This window comes from Muntiacus reevesi, chromosome 15 (assembly GCF_963930625.1).
Source record: "Muntiacus reevesi chromosome 15, mMunRee1.1, whole genome shotgun sequence".
NCBI lineage: Eukaryota > Metazoa > Chordata > Mammalia > Artiodactyla > Cervidae > Muntiacus > Muntiacus reevesi.
Window position 1 is genome coordinate 51,644,949 of NC_089263.1, and position 21,587 is coordinate 51,666,535.

Below are 21,587 nucleotides of genomic sequence, written 5' to 3' on the forward strand. Positions count from 1 at the left end.
AGCCATCAACACAATGCACCCAATAGAGGAGAATCCAGATACATAAAACAAGTACTAATAGAGCAGAGACATCCCTTTGCTGACAAAGATCTGTATAGTCAAGGCTATGGTTTTTCCAATAGTCAGGTATGGATGTGAGAGTTGGACAATAAAGAAGGCTGAGTGCTGAAGAATTGATACTTTTGAACTGTGGTGCTGGAGAGACTCTTGAGAGTCCTTTGGACTACAAGATGAAACCAGTCAACCCTAAAGGAAATCAACCCTGAATATTCATTGGAAGGACTGATCCTGAAGCTAAAGCTTCAATACTTTGTCACCTGATGCAAAGAACTGACTCATTGGAAAAGACCCTGATGCTGGGAAAGATTGAGGACAGGAGCAGAAGGGGGCAACAGAAGGTGAGATGGTTGGATGGCATCACCGGCTCACTGCACATGCGTTAGAGCAAACTCTGGGAGACAGTAAAGGCCAGGGAGGCCGGGTGTGCTGCAGTCCAAGGGGTTGCAAAATCAGACACGACTTAGCGAGTGAACAACAGACATAAAGAGAACTGACGGGAATACAATGATAGTAGGAGACTTTAACACCCCACTAAATCAATGAACTAATCTTCAACACAGAAAATCAACAAGGCAGTGGAGATCCTAAATGATACGATATCATCATGATCCCCACTTCACATATATTAATGAGACTGGAAAGCTCAAGTAGCTTGCCTTGTCATAAAGCTGGTATGGAGTCAAACTTTGAAATCAGAACTTTTAATACTAAACCCTTTGCTCTATCCTGACCCAGTGGCTATAAATGAAGCCAAAATTTCATTCTTGTAAGGAATGTGGAATTGGAAAAAGGGACTCAAACACTGCAAGGGAGTTTGCCCACATTTTCAATTACAGAGTAGAAGTTTCTTTTGAAGAATTTATAGTCTCCAGGCTGATTTTAAACCAAGGTTCCCAGAGTTATCAACCATTTCCTGTGGACAAATAAAGCCTATAAAGATTAGATCTGGTTAGGTAATCCCAATGTTTAAGTTTAGAGACTGTCTGAGAGGAACTATACTCTAGCAGGTGTCCTATATAAATACTTCAACATGGGTGAGGGGAAGAAAAGATGGCCATAACCTGGTTTGAAGGAATACACCCTCAGGGAATAAGGTAGTCTCCTCTTTTACCCCATACATTACCATTCTCTAAGATTGGCTATTTACTTTGAGGAAATCTGAGGTGAACTAGCTTTTCCTGAATACTTACAGTTTTATCTGGATATAAATTATTCAAATTAAATGAGAAATTAAAATTTAGATCACTCAAAGGCAATATTGAGTTAAAATTTTTCTGTAATTAGATTTTAAATATTGAAATACATACAATACACACATACACATATAAAATCAAGTAGCTGAATCTGAAAAAATTTTGAAATCTGTATAGAGTATTTTGAATCTGTAATGAAATTTCCTGTTCCATGACAATCATAACTCAATCAGTATGGATTATTCCCCGATCACTGAACAGATATTATGCTTCTGTGTCTTGCCTGAAATGTCCTTCTCTAATCTATATGTGTTTCTCCCACCCTGCCTGACTCCTCAAATGAAAATTCTCACCTTACTCAAATGCTCCAGTCATCCTATAGCACTTATGTGCTTACCTCACTCATAGCCTCATATTATAATTTATATTAGGCTATAATCAGTGTGAAGGCAGGGGTTGTTACATAACTTTTAACGCCAACAATTTGCCGGGTATTATAGTTGTTCAACAGATGCACGCATGCTCAGTCACTTCAGTCGAGTCCGACTCCTTGCAACCCTATGGACCATAGCCACCAGGCTCCTCTGTCCATGGGATTCTCCAGGCAGGAATACTGGAGTGGGTTGCCATGCCATCCTCCAGGGTAGCTGCCCGACCCAGGGATCTAAAGTAGTCTCCTGTGTTTCCTGCATTGCTGGCAGATTCTTTACCGCTGAGGTACTGGGAAGCCCCAACAAAGAAAAATACTTACTGTTTTTTTCTTGATATTGCCCCAGGTAGTGCCACCTTTACTTTTATGGGTTTTTTGCATACGAAAAACATATTTATCACAATCATTCCTGTTTAAATATAAAATAATTTCAAATTAACATTAATCACCATACTTTAATCCACAGATTGAACAGCAATTGACAAAATTAATTTAAAATGTTTCTGTACATTAAAAGTATATTTTATAGTCCATTTTTAAAAAGACCATTGTGTACCGATGGAGATGGACAAAATGCTTCAACCCTATAAGACTGTTCTGAAAAATGATGGTTTACTCATTGTCCATTGTCCCATCTGCTCTTTCTAGTCTCTATCTTGCTGCCTGTCTTCTTAAACTAAGACATCTTGTCCATTGATTCCCTTTTGTTATACCTTTCACTCCTTTCTCTTGTTCATGTCTTCCTTCCCTATCCCGGTTGAATCTTAAAGTTACCACTTTAAGGATATGCATGGTGATGAAAGCTCTCCATTAATTTATGCCTTCCAATTATGTTGAGATTCAGTTTGGCTCATAAGCCTTTTATTTCTACATCGTTACATGTTTTTTATACCAACTAAGATGTTAACAAAAAATTTTTTTTAACCTTACCTCTTTCCCCTTAGCAAATACACCTGACTCATAATTTACAGATGAAAACTGAAGCCACATAGAATGTTGTTCTCCGTTTCCCCAACGATTACTTAGGACAAATTTTCACTCTAGGCTTCAAGTTCCTTCATGATTGACTATCCATTCCTTTATGACTATTTGGCAACCTTAAAGGTATGACGTGTAAGAAATATGTAAATATGTGATATATATTAAGATATCAATGTGAACCACAAGCACTGCTGCGCAGTACGTGAATGAACCTAGCCAGTTGTTCAGGACTGGCACCTCACAAAACTGCTATCCTGTACAGATACTTTGGGAGTGATAAAAAAAAATACCGTTGAATTGCTTAAAATTGTTATGAAAAGGAAGCTAACTACTGGAGTCGGTGAAGTCTAGAGATTAAAGAGGTCTAGAAAACTTGTCTTTTAAAAATAAAGTTTTACAAAATATATTCTTGGTATGAGTCCATCTTGTGCTCTGTAAGGAAAAAAAGCCATTTTCTATAATTGTGAAAGTGATATATATTAAAAGAACAGTATCACAATCCACATCAGTGTAATCCTACAATCTACATTTAATGGCTGGTGTTTTTGGTTAAGGAATTTCCTATCTCATATGAATACATGTTACAAAACTGGGATCATACTGTATGTAATGTAGTTTTATTTCTTAAACTGGGATCATACTATATGTAATATAGTTTTATCTTAGCTTTTAAAAATTATTCACTGAACATTATTCTATATCATTACAATTTATTGAAAGCATTATCTAATTCTTTTAAACTTTTATTGGAGTATAGGTGCTTTACAATGTTGTGTTATTTCTTACTGTAGAGCAAAGTGAGTCAGACACACACACACCCCTTTTTAGATTTCCTTTCCATTTAGGTCACCGCAGAAAGTGAGTTAGCCACACTCACCCACACACACACACACCCTTTTTTGGATTTCCTTTCCATTAGGTCACCCCAGAAAGTGAGTTAGCCACACACACACACACACACCCTTTTTTGGATTTCCTTTCCATTAGGTCACCACAGAAAGTGAGTTAGCCACACACACACACACACACACACACACACACACACACACACCCTTTTTTGGATTTCCTTTCCATTAGGTCACCACAGAAAGTGAGTTAGCCACACACACACACACACACACACACCCTTTTTTGGATTTCCTTTCCATTAGGTCACCACAGAAAGTGAGTTAGCCACACACACACACACCCTTTTTTGGATTTCCTTTCCATTAGGTCACCACAGAAAGTGAGTTAGCCACACACACACACACACACACACACACACACACACACACACCCTGTTTTGGATTTCCTTTCCATTAGGTCACCACACACACACACACACACACACACACACCCTGTTTTGGATTTCCTTTCCATTAGGTCACCACAGAAAGTGAGTTAGCCACACACACACACACACACACACACACACACACACACACACACCCTGTTTTGGATTTCCTTTCCATTAGGTCACCACACACACACACACACACACACACACACACACACACCCTGTTTTGGATTTCCTTTCCATTAGGTCACCACACACACACACACACACACACACACACACACACACACACACACACACACACACACACACCCTGTTTTGGATTTCCTTTCCATTAGGTCACCACACACACACACACACACACACACACACACACACACACACACACACACACACCCTGTTTTGGATTTCCTTTCCATTAGGTCACCACAGAAAGTGAGTTAGCCACACACACACACACACACACACACACACACACCCTTTTTTGGATTTCCTTTCCATTAGGTCACCACAGAAAGTGAGTTAGACACACACACACACACCCTGTTTTGGATTTCCTTTCCATTAGGTCACCACAGAAAGTGAGTTAGACACACACACACACACACACACACACCCTTTTTTGGATTTCCTTTCCATTAGGTCACCACAGAGCACTGAGCAGAGTTCTCTGCACTATACCTGTAGTTCCTCATTAGCTGTCTACTTTAAACATAGTATCAGTAGTGCACATATGTCAAACCTAGTCTCCCAGTTCATCCAACCACCCTCCCCCCGTGGTATCCATGTCTGTCCTTTATATCTGTGTCTCTATTTCACTTTGTAAATGAGACCCATCTATATCACGAGTTCCCCAAGCAGAGGGCCTGGGAACCAGCTGCACAGGAGGAGGGGAGGGACGGGTGAGTGAGTGAGGCTCCACTGCGGTTCCCCACTGCTCACATTACTGCCTGAGCCATTCCACCCTCCACCCACTCCCAGGTCCATGGAAAACTGTCTTCTACAAAACTGGCTCCTGGTGTCAAAAATCCGGGGAACTGCTGGTCTCTACCAATTTTTTCAGATCCCATATTTATGTGTTAACATACAATATTCTTTTCTCTGACTGACTTCACTCTGTATGACAGTCTCTAGGTCCATCCTTGTCTCTATAAATGACCCAATTTCATTCCCTTTTATGGTCATATTCCCTTGTATATATATATCACATCTTCATCCACTCTTCTGTTAACAGACATGTGTTTCCATGTCCTAGCCACTGTAAATAACGCTACAGTGAACACTGGGGTGCATGTGTCTACTTGAATTACGGTTTTCTCTGGGTGTATGCTCAGTAGTGGGATTGCTGAACTACATGGTAGTTTCAGTTTTTAGGTTTTGGTTTGTTTTTTCTTGGCTGCACCATGAAGCATGTGGGATCTTAATTCCCTGACCAGGAATCGAACCTGTGCCCTCTGCATTGGCAGCTCAGAGTCTTAACTACTGGAAGTACCTCAATTTTTAGTTTTTTTAAGAAATCTCCATACTGTTCTCCATAATGGCTGTATCAATTTACATTCCCACCAACAGTGCAAGAGGGTTCCCTTTCCTCCATATCCTTTCCAGCATATACTGTCTAGATCTTTAAAGATGAACATTCTGACTGGTATGATGTGGTATCTCACTGTAGTCTCGCATTCTTTAATAACTAGTGATGTTGAGCATCTTTTCATGTGTTTGTTGGCTATCTGTATTGAAGACATCATTTTAAATTGTTACACATTATTCTATTATATGGACAAATCCTAATTTCTTAACTTTCCTTATGATTGGACTGTTAGGTCACTTTCAAAATTTCAGTATTGTTTTGTGATGAACATCTTTGTTCATACAAGTGTACGCTCACACTTGCCCAAATTCATATTTCCTTAGAAATAAAATTAAAGGGCCAAAGGAATGAATATCTTAAAGCTAATGATTTGGCCAAAGTTCTTACCAAAATCTGTCCAAAATTATATGTGCCACAGAAATAAACTCACACACCTATGGTCAATTAATCTTTGACAAAGGAGGCAAGAATATACAATGGAAAAAAGACATTCTTTTCAATAAGTGATGTTAAAGTTGGACAGCCATATGTAAATCAAGTTAGAAAACGCCCTCACACCATGCATAAAAATATGGCTTAAGGACTTATAAGACATGACACCATAAAACTCCCAGACGAGAACATAGGCAAAACATTCTCTGACATAAATCATACCAATATTTTCTTAGATCAGTCTCCCAAGGCAATAGAAATAAAAGCAAAGTTAAACAAATAAGACCTAATCAAACTTACAAGCTTTGGTACAGCAAAGGAAACCATCAACAAAACAAAAAGACAACCTACAGACTGGGAGAAAACAGCTGCAAATGGTGTGACCAACAAGGGTTAATTTCCAAAATATACAAACAGCTCGTACAACTCAACGAGGAAAACACAAAACAACCCAATCAAAAATGGACAGAAGACCTAAAGAGACATTTTTCCAAAGAAGACATACAAATGCACATGAAAAAGTCCTCAACCTCGCGAGTAATTAGAGAGATGCAAATCAAAACTACAATGAGTACTACCTCCCGTTGGTCAGAATGACCGTCGTTTAAAAATCTCCAAGTGGTGGAGAGAATGTGGAGGAAGGGAATCCTCCTGCACTGCTGGTAGGAATGTAAATGGTACAGCCACTATGGAGGACAGTACAGAGGTTCCTCAAGAAACTGAAGAGAGTTGCCACATGATCCAGCGATTCCACTCCGGGGCATATATCCAGACAAAACCATAATTCAAAAAGACACGTACACCCACTATGTTCATAGCAGCACTACTCACAACAGCCAAAACATGGAAGCAGCCTAAGTGTCAACTGACAGGTGAATGGATAAAAAAGATACGGTGCACATATACAGTGAAATACTGCTCAGCCATCAAAAGCAGCATGAACTAGTGCCATTTGCAGCAACATGGATGGACCTAGATATTATCATACAAAGTGAAGTCAGACAGAGAAAGACAAATACCACATGATATCACTTATGTGTGGAATCTATGACACAAATGAACCTATCTATAAAACAGAAATAGACTCACAGAGAACAGGTTTGTGGTTGCCAATGGGAGAGAGGATTGGGAGGGAAATGGATTAGGAGTTTGGAGTTAGCAGATGGAAACTATTATATATAGACTGGATAAATAACAAGGTCCTACTGTATAGCACAGGGAACCATATTCAATATCCAGTGATAAGCCATAATAGAATATTAAAAAAATATATATATATATATATAAAAAACTGAGTCACTTTGGTGTACAGAAGAAAATGACAACACTGTAAATCAACTATACTTCAATAAAATAAATTCTGAAGTATTTTTAAAAATTTTATGCTTAATATACTTTTACTTGTAGTAAATACTTATTTAAAAATGAACAAAAAATAATTTCTGGATTGCTAGGGAAAATTATGTTTTTGCTGAGTAAATGCAAATTCAAATTTTCACTAAGCTTCATGAGAATACTGAATGGTTTTTTCTCCTCCCAGTTTTGATCATATGGCTTCACTCTCTCACACCCCATGAAAACTGCTCTTATCAAGATCAGTGCTGGCCTGCTGAACTGCCAAATAAATAGTCTATTTTCAGGCCACCTTACCATTTTCCATTTTGCCCCTATGTTATTTGACTGTTGGCCACCCATACCACTTCTTATTTTTATTTATTTATATTTCAAAATACGTTTATATTCACATAGTGTGGAATTCAAAGTCTTCTTTTTTGTCCCAAGTTATCTTAGTTTGTCTTCCTAAAAGATCACCAATGTTTTCAGTTGCTTATGTATCCTTTCAGAGATATTTGATCAAATAAAAGCAATTACATGTGTGTATACACACACATACATACAAGGATACACACACAGAGCCCCTATTTACACAAATGATAACACATTAACTACATCTAACAGTTTTCATTTATTTTTTTATTTTTTGGCTGTGCTTGGGGCATGCAGATCTTAGTTCTCCCACCAGGGGTCAAACTCACGCCCCCTGCACTGGGAGCTGTGGAGTCAACCACTGGACTGCCAGGGAAGTCCCCCTATTTTTCATTTAATATATCTTGAATATCTTACCATAAGTACACAGAATTTCTCATTAATTTCTATGGCTACATAATGTGGCACAATTTGATTGGTCCCTAATCGATGGACATTTGAGTTGTTTCCAGCCTTTTGTCATTATAAGCAATACTGCAACAAATTAGCTGTACAATCACAATTCTAGAAGTAGGACTGCTAGGTCAGAGAGTATATGAATTTATAATTTTGATAGATATCAACAACGTACCACTTTCAGGGACTGAACTGATTTACCTTTTCACTAGTAATGTGTGAGAATGGCTTTCCTTTTCTTGTTAATTGATAGGAGTGTTGTAACAGGGAAGTTAGCCTTTTTTCCTGTGATAAGTTCCATAAATTCTTTTTTTTTTTTTTAATTATAAGTTCCATAAATTCTTTTCTCAGATTCTCATTTGTCTTTTGACTGTTTATGATGGTTGGTACCAACTAAAACTTTATTTTCTATATGGCTGACTTTATCATACTTTTTGTTAGTGGCTTCTAGGACTTCTAAGATTATGAAATACTTCTCCATAGTTTTCTAAAGATATATCTTATAGTTTAATTTTTACATGCAAAACTTGGACCCATTTGGAATTTATCCTAAGGCAGAGTGTGAGCTGTGTACTGACAATACTGAAAACACCTATACTTGCAGAGACTATCCACCTCTGACCTCTAGGAACCATTCTTTCTTGTTTTTTTTAAATAATGATGAAAAATAAAATAAAATAAAATAATGATGGCTTCTCTAATTACTGACATCTACTGTCTTCAACATGGGATGTTAAAAGCTACTGCAGAGAATTACAGTTCCATGTGCACAAACACTTACCTGTTTATAGAGTCTAGCATGCCAGGCGTGACATGATGGCACTGAGGAGTTTTTGCCAGTGGAAAGATAACTGATGATGGAGTTGTTGGATTTCTGTCCATATTTGGCAGAATATCATCCCCTTCTTGACTGTCCTGGAAACTTGGTAACTAAAAAGCAAATATGTATTACCAACAGGCACCCCTAAAAACAAAATTCCTCATTATCACAAATTGTTTTTTTGGGGGAGGGATTATGTTATTTTCCTTCTTATAACTTCACAACTGAGATAACTAAAATATTAGTAGGTAGAGAACAGAGCCTTGGTCTCTAAAATACTTGGTTTCTACTGTGTAAAATGGAAATGACACACATTTCTAGTATTGCCTAGGCCAAAGTTCAGCAAATATTTTCTGTAGAGTCAGAAAATATTTTAGGTTTTATGGTCTATACAGTCTTTGTCCCACTGCTCAATTCCACTGCTGAAGCAGGAAAGCAGCCACAGCCAACATGTCCGTGGCCCAGTGAAATACTGTTTATAAAAAGAGCTGATATGCCAGATCTGGCCTGTGGGCCAAGTATTCTGACCTCTGCACAGACAGAACAAAGCAAAAGTATAATTGATTTACTATTACGCTTGGTATTTAACAGATACTCAAGCAGTATTAAACTTTTTGGGTGTATATATTTCCAATAAATAATTTAATCTTTTAATTAAAATTTTACTTTCATATTAAAACCTTAGAAAAAGTGGGTTTCTGTTTCTATTTTATTATTTTTGCTTTTAAAATACTGCTACTGTTGCACTTAGGACAAAACATAGATAGAACCTGAAATGATGGGGGGAATAATATAAAGGGCACAATGCCTAAAGGATCAGTGTTTTTGTGCAGAGAACACAGTAGGAGCCTCAGATGGCTCCTTTAAAAATACTTCCCTTTATAACCTGTCTAAGTAAAAAGGGGCCCCAGATCATGTTGTCACTAAGTTCTAAGTAGCCTTTTAAAACTGGATAATTTAACAACACTGTGAAATGGGTAGATGGAAAAATTACCCCAAGTGTGAGCCTTCTGAATTTTTTTCTTGCCTACTTTTTTCCCCTGTGAGCTTGATACTTTTTATTATTCCAGTAACATCTGAATGAGTTCTTACTGTTTTTATATATTGCAAATATTTTATCCCAATCACTGAAGTTTTTAGTTATGTGATTTTTTCATTCTATTAGTATAAAAATTCTTGTATACATTCAAATCTGTCAATTTTATGCTGCCATGTAACCCCTCCTCTGAATTTACTGTGCAGTAGGTAATAATCTATACTGGTCACCCCCCTTCTTAAAGTCTGCCTCACCGCATATAAATTTTAAATATATGTGCTTGGCCTGTTTCTGGGTTTTCTAAGCATTCTAAGGGGTTCTTTAAGCATTACTTCTGAACCCCCCTGAAGGGTAGACCCTGGCCACTGAGGAGAACGGCATGACTGGCAGACTGCTTCTTATGCTCCACTCACACTCTGCTCTAGCATATCTGTGGAGGGAGGCTATCAGTCCTTGGCCTAAATATTAGGGATGAACACTAACCCTAAATAAAAATGAAAGATACAAAAGTCAATATAAAGAAAACAATGATTTCTACATTTAAGACTCTTACCAGTATTTTTTGACGCTGCAAAGGCGTTGCACTGAAAAAATCATCATGGTCATCTTTTGGCAGCTGTTCAAGAAAATCTCTCATCTGCTGCTTCCTTTTAAGAGTTCCCACTTTGGCAGTTATCTTCATAGTTTCCTTCTTATCAGCATCATCGATCTTGCCTTAAGAGTCAGCAAAACATTTTGGTAAGGATTTGGTCTTGAATAGTAACTGCTCTATAAAGTTAACAGCCTTTGCAAAATCTAAACTGTATATTCATATTCATCTGTTGTTAATATTTCCAAGCCTCCTAAATAACAAATGACTCTACACTGGGATTCGGGCAATATGATTAGATTACAAAAATACTCAAGAAGAAATTACATTTCGATTAGGCACGGTGAGGTTGGAAAAGTTCTTTATCTGTGAGGGAAGTTCCCTTATATTTCCCTTGCTGATTGTCTACCCTATTGTCTTGCTAAAATATAAACCTTATTGAATTAGGACAGAGATACTGAATGTTCCCTAAAGCTTCGTATAAGACTTCTCTGGCATAAACCTGGCCAGGACTATACACTAAACTTATTCTTATGAGTTTTCTTATGAATTACTAAGGGACCCTAACAAAGTGGCCTCAAATTTAACTTAGAAAAATAACCCAGTTGTTGGAATCTCTCCATCCAACTGCAGATTTCCTAGAACAAACTCAAAGCACAAGGCTGCTAAGGCTACGATTAATACAAGTAAGTAGCTAGGTCAGACTTAAAAAATTAAACAGATGATCTTTGGAGCTGTTTCTAGCTTTAAAATTATAAAAACAAAATCCACCTATTAGAAGACCCATGGATAAATACAAATTACATCTAATGAGTGATCAGAAATCAATATTGAGAACTAGGAAAAAGCTATCTGCGATAAAGGTTACCATCTTGGCCTTTGGGGTTGGCTGGCTTTTTCTTGGTGTTATGTTTCTGAAATCTTTTTCCTCGGGGATCTTCCATGTACTTCCTCTGGCATTCATCCGCAGATCGAGAACCTACAGCCGTAGCTACGTCTGACCAGAAACCAGGCTTGTGCTTTGGCAGAGATGCAACAGCACTACAGAAGACCAAAACCAGTTAAAGAACAAGAAAATCAACTAATTAAAAGTAACCTTTTATTGAAGTGAAGGGCTGCCACTAAATCAGGAATTTTATCAAAATCATTCTAGATAACTATTTGGGAAGAAGTTAGTATTCCCTACACTTAATAATTCTTACTCTAATATGAAGATGTGAGTTTATGTATCTAGCAGATGCCTTCAATTTTGTTGTATTCTATCAAACCTGAAAAACTATGCCCAGTCTTTCAACATATTTTCCTAAGTCCAGCTAAGAAATGATTAGATTTTGGGGGGTGGGAGGTGGGGGCTCTAGCATGATTAACTTTTCTGCACCAATGCATGAATCTTACTGGTGCTAAGTATATAGGAAGACAGGTTCTTAGGTTCTGTATACTCCAGGTTACAAATTCTTACTAAAAAGTGTTATGCTTGCTTTTACTCTATTTTAATTTATAGAACTAAGTATTTTATGTATAGTACTTCACTGAGGGAAATGAAAATTGAAATAGAAAAAAACAAAATCAATATAAGATAGTTTCCCAATTTAACAATTGAGTTACATTCTAAAATTTCATTGTAAATGATTATTTAGAACCTGGTATACATATTACTGCCTCCCCAACTCCCAATAGATTTTATATATTGTGGTTAGGCTGATATTAATAGTTCTGCCAGAAAAAGTCTATTTAACTCACCAATTAACCTATGCAGTATCATGCTGGAAAAAATTTAACAACTAGTTCTCTGGGGTTAAAAAGCCCTGTTTGTGGTGTTTGTCAACTTCCATATTGTAAAAACTTCTATTGTGGCTTATTTCAAGCTACCAGTTATACAGAATTTCTACCATACAGATATGATAGACATTAAATACCTCAAGGGCACAGATAAGAATAAAATATAGTAAAATATTTAGGAAGTGATGAGTTTAGAATTTGTTTCTAGTAAATTTTAGTTTATATAATTTTTAATAATGACAAATTGAATAAAAATATTCAATTTGTAAAATTCCTAAATATTTAAGAGTCAACTTTTGTGAATAGATATGATCTAACTACAGAATACCACTTATTCCATACATAAAAGGAGAACAGCGAACAAATACTAAGAGCATTGAACTTGTTAATGAATGTTCTACTTTTGCAAAATTAATCATTCCACATGTGTTCTCAAGTGGAGAACTACAGAGAGGGGGCTCAAAGTTCCCTATTTGTATACACAGCTAGCATGCAAGTCTAGGATTGCCTAAAAGGACTAGTTTGTTATAGTAAAAATACTTAATCCATTTAATATGAAATCATTCTGTAGTTAACATGTCTCCTCTAGTCAATCTAAGTAATTTAAAAAGGCAAATGTAATCATATTACTCCAGTCCTACTTAAAACATTGGGATTTCCCTGGTGGTCCAGTGGCTAAGACTCCAAGCTCCCAATGCAGGGGGCCTGGGTTTGATCCCTGGTCAGGGAACTAGATCCCTCATGCCACAACTAAGACTTTATCCAATAAAGCCAAATAAACATTTTCTTTTTAAAAAATCACTTCATCATTCTTAGCATAAAAACCAAGTAGGACCTATTCTATTCCTTGCCTATCAGTTCTCATCCTCTACTGTTCTTCCCTCACTTTCTGTATGCCAGTCATTTTGGCCTTTTAGTATTTTAACATATTCTCTCTTACTTTCTACCTCTATACACTTGGTTTTAATTTAAAATGTACTTATCCTGAATCTTTGACTTGAATACTTATTTATCCTTCAAATCTTAGTTCTGGTATCTACCTAAACAAAGTCATTTTCCAGATAAATATTCTCATAAACCTCTTACAGGGATTATTTGCTAAGTATCTGTCTACACTACTAGGCCATAAGCATGATGAGAGATATAAAATAGTGGGCTGCAAGTAAGAATCACTTAAGGAGCTTATAGCAAAATTTAAGGAAGCAAGTAAAAATAAGCAAACAGATCCATAGACTGTATTCCTGAAGATTTCAATTCAGTAGGACTGGGGTGACAGTCCTTGCATTTTCCAAAGCTCATTATTTTGCTGTGAAGTCAGCATTATAATTGCTTTATGTTGTTTGTAAGAATAAAGTATTACATCTAACTGAGTGGAAAGCAGGAAGGGGTAATAACAAGGAAGTTTTACAGGGAGGAAGTGACATGTGAGATGAAATTTGAGGGATGGATAAAAATATAACAGGAGAAAATGAAGCAACAATATTGGCAAAGAAATGAAGACAAAGAAACTGCATATGGCTGCTGCTGTTCAGTCGTATGGCTAGGGAATGGTAAATAATTCATATTTATAGTCTGGTAAACTTCAAAGAAATGGCTGCAGGTCAGAGTTGTGAAAAAAACTAGAGAAGCGTAAGCCAAGCCCAAGTCTTCCAGATCAGAATATTATAACAGTATGCACTCTAGGCACTTATAAAACCTTTTAAGTTTATAGTAAACTGTCCTTTTGGGTATGGTTCTCTGAATCTTAACATATACATGTAGATACAAAACAGCTCCATCAGACTGGGGGAAAAAAAAAACTTCTAGTCCTACCTCTTTGTGGTTCACCACTACAACCACTGGAAATCCCTGATCCATTTTCTTTCTTTTTAGTTCTGTCTTTTCCAGAACATCATATAAATGGAATCATATCATATGTAACCTTTAGGGCTGGCTTTTTTCACTCAGCATAATACTTTTGAAATTAATTCAAATGGTTACAAGAATGGATTGTTTTTCCTTTTTATTACTTAGTAGTTCATTCACTGTTAAGATTGTACCATGATTGCCTTTATGCAAACAGGGCTGCGAAAATCAGGAAGAGAAATGAGCTACATAAAATCAATCTATAATGTTTATGGGCTCACACTGCAAATTTTGATATATTTTCTTCTTTGTTCAGAATCTTTTCCCTTGAGACTTCCTCTTTGACCCATGGATTATATACAGGTGTGTTATTTATTTTTCCAGCACTTGGAATATTTTTCCTTTATTGATTTGTAGTTTAATTTAGTTATGGCCAACAAATACCCTTTGTATAACTTCAGTTATTTTCAATTTGTTAACATTTGTCTTATGATCTAGTAAGTGTTCATCTTGGTGAATAATTCACCTATCCTTGGAAAGAATATTCTTTCCCTACTGTTAGGTACACTATTCTAAAATGTCTGCTAGATACAGTTGGTTGATAATGTTGTTGAGTTCTCCTACACCTTCACTAATTTCCTGTCTACTAGTTCTGTTAATTACCAAGAGAAGAACACTGAAGTCTCCAACTATAATTATGCGTATGACTCTTTTCAGTTCAGTACATTCCTGAAGGACAGGGAAGCCTGGTGTGCTGCAGTCCATGGGGTCACAGAGTTGGACACAACTGAGCAACTGAACAACAACTTTGCTTTTAGTTCTTTCAGATTTTGATTCTTGTATTTTGAGTTTTTGTTCAGTGCATACACATTTAGGATTAAGCCTTCCTCGTGAAATGACACTTCTATTATTTTGTAATGTCTTGCTTTACCCTTGATATTTTCTTCATACTGAAATCTTTGATCAGTATTAGCATAGCCACTCCAGCTAGCTATTGGGTTTGCATGGTATTTATCTATCCTTTCACTATTAAGTTGGCAATGTCGTATTTGAAGTGTTTCTTTTATATCACACATTGTGGGATTGTGTTTTTAAATTCATTCTGACAATCTATTAAATGGTGCATTTAAATTATTAACATAATTAATGCAGTTGTTTTTCTTTGCTCCCCATCTTCTATTTTTTTTTCTGTCTTTTTTAAAAAGTATTTTATCTATTATATATTTGAAGATATCTGTGTAGTTTTTTAGTGGATGTTCTAATGTTTACTATATACATACTGCACAGTCTACTTTGAATCAATATCTAACAGCTTCAAGTAAAATCTAACCATCATACAAGTGTCTTCCTCCTTCCTTTTTGTTATAGTTATCTTCTGTATTACATTTACAAATATTTAAAAATTCCATCATACAATATATTTGCTTTAAACCATTAAATACTTAAAAGAACTCAAGAGGAAAATAGTCTATTATATTCACCCAGAGAACTGCCATCTCCTTCCTATTCCTCCATTCCTGATATTGCCTCTTTTCCTTTCTCATCTCCATTCTGCTACTGAGTCTACCCAATGAGTTTTTAATTTTGATTATCTCATTTTTCAGTTCTACAATCTCCATTTGAGCTTTCTTTCTACCTTCTACTCCTTGCTGAGACATTATAAATTTCTGTTCAAGAATGATTGCTTTTAGTCCTGAAGTGTTTTTTATGAGACTGACATGCTGCTCACTATGCCAAGAAGGCAGGTCTAAAGTGTTTTTATATTCCTGCTTCAGAATCTTATCAGATAATTCCAACCTCTGTGTCATGCCATCATTCACATCTTTTTGAATGACATTATTGCATGTGAATTGAAATTTTCATTGTTCTTTATATGTTAAGTAATTCAGGATTACTTCCAAGGCATTTTGAAATAGGGAATTCTGGGTCTTACACTCTATGCTGGTTTGGTATGCTCACTAAGTCATGTCCAACTCTTTGCAGTCCCATGGACTGTAGCTTGCCAGGTTCCTCTGCCCATGGAATTTTCCAGGCTAGAATACTGAGTGGGGTGCCATTTCCTACTCCAGGGGATCTTCCCAACCCAGAGATTGAACCTGCGTCTCTTCTGTCTCCTGCATTGGCAGGTGGATTCTTTACCACTAGCGTGACCTGGGAAGCACCCTATACATTCTATAGAGAATATTAATATTTTTGTTTTAATAGGCAACCAACCTGGCTGTCACCTGAATTATAAATTCCAGTCAGTTTTCTGTGGTTGCAGTTTCAATGTTAGTTCTGTTTTTAAAGCCTTGCAGTGCTGTTAGGATATACTGCATGTTGGATACTGGGTGGATGGCCTGGAAATTGGATGGTAGTCTACCATTAGTTCAGTTCTCAAAGCCTCTGGTTATGCTGTCTAGGATCAGACCCACAAATGGACAACGCAGGCTAAGTCCAAAAGCCCATAAACAACCTTCTCGGGTTACGTTCCCTAGCTCGTCCCTCTGCAGTTTTTGGTTCCCTAGAGTTGTTTTTGCTTCTCTGGCAGAAATCAGGGGTTTTAGTTACCAGCTTTGCTGCACACTTTATACAGCTGCATCTTGCTCCAATGCCAGGCAGAGGACAGACAAGAAAACTGCAGAATTACTCTAAACTGGAGAGAAAGGTTCATACAGGAAAATTCCTGAGTTTTATGTGTGGACCCCGACTGCTGCTGTGAAGTTTACCCCTGCTGGACTGTATGGGTACTGGGTTATGAGAGAAAGGAGAAAAGAAAACGGAGAGATTTCCTCTACTGTTTCTGAGTGGTAGTAATCCCCTTTCCTGCTCAAGCCAGAACCAAAGGGCTTCTCTTTGAACTCTCTTTGTCTTGCCTCAATGCACACTTCCTGGTTTTGGGTGGTCTTGAGTCTAGCTTGGGGGAATATCACAGGAAAAACTAGAACTTCACTTCCAGTTTGGTGGTTCTTAAAATTCTAGTCTTTCCCAATCAACTGCTATTATTTATCTTTCTGCATCAACAAAAGCAGTTCCAAGCATTCTGTTCAGGTGTTTATATCTGCGTAGAAGAAACAGTGGAGTATGCTTACTTATCTTACTGAGAACTGGCATTTCTGCAGTTCAGGCATTTCAGAATACCCTTAGGTGATCTGAATACACAGTAAAGGAAATAACGGGGGATACAGCTGAAAAGGATAACTGAAGTCAACTATTGCTCTCAATGTAAGGCAGAAGAATCTTTATATAGTTTGAAGATCAGTAAGAATGCAAGTGAAGGGTTTTGACTTGTTAGAACCACACAATACATTACAACTAATCTGGAGTTGTATACAAATACAAAGCTACTTCCAAAGTTCAGGCAAACGGCATTAAAGGTATTAAAGGTATTAAAGGCATTAAAGAGTAGTGTCAAGAAAAAGGCTCCACAGGCATATCTCGTTTTACTGCTCTTTTCTTTACTGGGGTTTTATTTTTTGAACAAATTCAACAGCTATGGCAACCCTGTCAAGTAAGTCTATTGGCACCATTTTTCCAACAGCATCTGGTTACTGTATGTCTCTGTCACATTTGGTAATTCTCACAATGTTTCAAACTTTTTCATTATTATTATATTTGTTATGGTGACCTGTGATGTTACTGTTATATTGTTTGGGAGCCAAGAACTGTATGTATCTAAGAAAACAAATTTAACTGATAAACACGATTAAGCTTACTGAAGAAGGCATGTCAAGAGCTGATGTAGGCTGAAAGCTAGGCTTCTTGCACGAGTTAGCCAAATGTGAATGCAAAGGAAAAAAGTTCTTGAAGGAAATTAAAAATGCTACTCTAGTAAACACATAAATGATAAGAAAGTGAGACAGCTTTATTGATGATATGGAGAAAGTTTAGCAATCTGGATAGAAGATCAAAGCAGTCACCAGGTTCTCTGAAGCCAAAGTCTAATCTAGAGCAAGGCCCTAACTGTCTTTAATTCTATAGAGGGTAAAACATGAGAAAGCTACAGATGAGAAGTTTGAAGTAGCAGAAATTGGTATGAGGCTTAAGGAAAGAAGTCATCTCTGTGACACAAAAATGCAAAGTGAAGGAATAAGTGCTGATGTAGAAACCGCAGCGAATCAGCCAGAATATCTAGCTAAGATCACCAATGAAGACGGCTGCACCAAACAACAGACGTTCAATGCAGACAAAACAGTCTTGCATTGGAAGAAGATGCTGTCTAGGACTTTTATAGCTAAGGAAGAAAAGTCAATGACTGGCTTCATGCAATTAGGGACTTAAAGTTGAAGCCAGTGCTCATTTACCATTTCAAAAACCTGAGCAATTGTGTTAAATATACTCTACCTGGGCTCTATAAGTGAAACAACCCTAGAGGACAGCACGTTTGTTCTGAATTATTTTAACCTCACTGGGAAAGCAACTCAGAAAAAAGATTCCTTTCAAAATGTTACTGCACAATGACAATGCACCTGGTCACCCAAGAGCTCTGAGATGGAGATGTACAACAAGATTAATGTTGGGTTTTTTTTTTTGTAGTGGTTTTTGCCATACATTGACATGAATCAACCATGGATTTACATGTGTTCCCCATCCTGAACCCCACTATTCCCTCTCTCCCCATCCCATCCCTCTGGGTCATCCCAGTGCACCAGCCCTGAGCACTTGTCTCATGCATCCAACCTGGACTGGCGATCTGTTTCACACTTGATACATGTTTCAACGCTATTCTCTCAGATCATCCCACCCATGCCTTCTCCCATAGAGTCCAAGTCTGTTCTATACATCTGTGATTCTTTTTCTGTCTTGCATATAGGTTTATCGTTACCATCTTTCTAAATTTCATATATATGTGTTAGTATACTGTACTGGTGTTTATCTTTCTGGCTTACTTCACTCTGTATAATGTTGTTTTCAGTCTGTTAAATGACATCCATTGTGCAACTTATGGGTCAAGGAGTAACTCTGATTTTCAAAGTCTTATTATTTAAGAAATATACTTCCTAAGCCTAGAGCTGTTCTTGATAGTGATTCCTTTGATGGATCTGAGAGATGTAAATTGAAAACCCCCCTGGCAAGAATTCACAGTGAAGATACCATTAAGAACATGTGTGACTCACGAGAAGTGTCATCAACATTCACAGGAGTTTGGAAAAAGGTGATTCCAACCTTTATGAATGACTTGAAGGAGTTAAAGACTTCAGTGGAAGAAGTTACTGCAGATGTGATGGAAGTAGCAAGAGAACTACAATTAGAAGGGGAGCCTAAAGATGTGAATGAATTGCTGCTGCTGCTTCTGCTAAGTTGCTTCAGTTGTGTCCAACTCTATGTGACCCCACAGACGGCAGCCCACCAGGCTCCCCCATCCCTGGGATTGATTCTCCAGGCAAGAACACTGGAGAGGGTTGCCATTTCCTTCTCCAATGCATGAAAGTGAAAAGTGAAAGTGAAGTCGCTCAGTCGTGTCCGACTCTTAGCGACCCCATGGACTGCAGCCCACCAGGCTCCTCCGTCCATGGGATTTTCCAGGCAAGAGTACTGGAGTGGGGGTGCCACTGCCTTCTCCGATTGAATGGCTACAACCTCATGAAAAAACTTGAACAGATGAGAAGCTGCGTCTTACGGATGAGTAAAGAAAGTGGTTTCATGAGATGAAATCCACTGAAGATGCTGTGAAGGTTGCTGACATGACAATAAAGGATTTAGAATATTATATAAACTTAGCTGATAAAGCATTGCTGAAATGACAATAAAGGATTTAGAATATATAAATTTAGTTGATAAAGCAGTCACAAGGTTTGAGAGGACTGACTCCCATTTTGAAAGAAGTTCTACTCTGGGTGAAATGCTATCAAGTAGCATTGCATGCTACAGAGAAACCATTCATTAAAGGAAGAGTCAATCGATGTGGCAAACCGCATTGTCTTATTTTAAGAAATTGCCACAGCCACCCTAACCTTCAGCAACTACCACTCTGGTCAGCAGCCCTCAATACCAAAGCAAGACTCTCCACCAGCAAAGGAATTACAACTTGCTGAAGGCTCAAATGATAATTAGTATTTTTAAGCAACAAGTTATTTTTAAATTAAGGTACGTGCTGTGCGTTAGTCGCTCAGTTGTGTCCAATTCTTTGTGACCCCATGGACTGTAGCTTGCCAAGCTTCTTTGTCCATGGAATTCTCCAGGCAAGAATACTGAATGGGTTGCCATTCCCTTCTCCAGGGGATCTTCCTGACCCAGGGATCAAACCTGGGTTTCCTGCATTGCAGGCAGATTCTTTACCATCTGAGTCACCAAGGAAGCCCAATGAAGGTACATACAGTGGGTTTTTTATTTTGATACAATGTTATTGCATACTTAATAGACTACAGTATAGTGTAAACATAACTTTTATATGCACCAGGAAGCCAAAAAGTTAATATGACTTGCTTTGTTGAGATATTCGCCTTATTCTAGTAGTCTGGAACCTAACTAACAACATCTCCTAAGTATACTGGTAGCTTAATGATTTTTTAAAAGATTAAAAACCAATAATAATAAACAGTTTAAAGTTAGCTGACTAGGAGAATTACATATTAAGAAACAGGAATGTCAAGCAAAGTGGACAGGCAGAAGAAAGTAAGTTTGGCTTTTGACGTTTTAAGTTAGCTGTGAAAGTGAAAGTCGCTCCATTGTGTCCAACTGTTGTGACCCCATGGACACAGTCCATGGAATTCTCCAGGCCAGAATACTAGAGTGGGTAGCCTTTCCCGTCTCCACATCGCCCCAACCCAGGGATCGAACCCAGGTCTCCCACATTGCAGGCAGATTCTTTACCAACTGAGCTATCAGGGAAGACCCGAAGTTAGCTGTAGGTGAGATTTATACAGAGATGTCCAGCAGGCAAAGGGAAATACAGAATTCATAACTAGAGACACAGATTTGGGAGTCCCTATATAAAAAAGTAGAGCTTTGGAAGGAAAAGACCACTGAGGAATACACTTTGCTATAGAGCAAGCAGCCAAAATCAAGAACTTTAGAATATAAGAAAACTTCTGCCTGAAAATAAGACAGAAGGAAAATTTAGGAAATGGAGAAAGGAAGAGTACAGTGGCACCAAGATCCCTTAGGAAGAAAAAGTAGATTTGAAAATGAATTCTAAATGTTACAAAGTTGGGGGTACACAAGAGAATGGAACACTAAATGTGGTATGTTTTTATGTTATTCTTCCCTCTTTTATCAGTGACATCTTCCTATCTTTGTACTGGATGATTTTTATCAGCATACCACTATACTCTGGCCTGAGTCATCTAATAAAAAGCAAGCAACTAAACATACATGTTCCCTTATCTCCTCACTCCCTTCTATGACTGTGCTGCCTTCTCTTCCCCATCATCGCCACATATCTTTTGCTGTCCATTTAGGTTGTCTTTACTG

At 37.5% G+C, this 21,587-nt stretch overlaps 2 protein-coding genes across 5 annotated transcripts in view; one reads left to right on the top strand and one right to left on the bottom strand.

The window, feature by feature from the left end:
• FANCM (FA complementation group M) overlaps positions 1–21,587 on the top strand; it is a 98,531-nt gene that overhangs the window by 63,366 nt on the left and 13,578 nt on the right. The gene's annotated exons all lie outside the window — the stretch shown is intronic.
• Positions 1–21,587, bottom strand: part of MIS18BP1 (MIS18 binding protein 1) — a 50,331-nt gene that overhangs the window by 2,474 nt on the left and 26,270 nt on the right. For 2 of the 3 annotated variants that reach the window (XM_065906278.1, XM_065906279.1), the window contains exons 10-13: positions 11,440–11,612; positions 10,536–10,696; positions 8,908–9,056; positions 2,005–2,092 (exon numbers count right to left, since the gene is read on the bottom strand). In XM_065906278.1, the coding sequence (XP_065762350.1) occupies positions 2,005–2,092; positions 8,908–9,056; positions 10,536–10,696; positions 11,440–11,612 (571 nt within the window). The remainder of the gene's footprint in view (positions 1–2,004; positions 2,093–8,907; positions 9,057–10,535; positions 10,697–11,439; positions 11,613–21,587) is intronic. The other variant, XM_065906280.1, reaches the window with a different exon arrangement.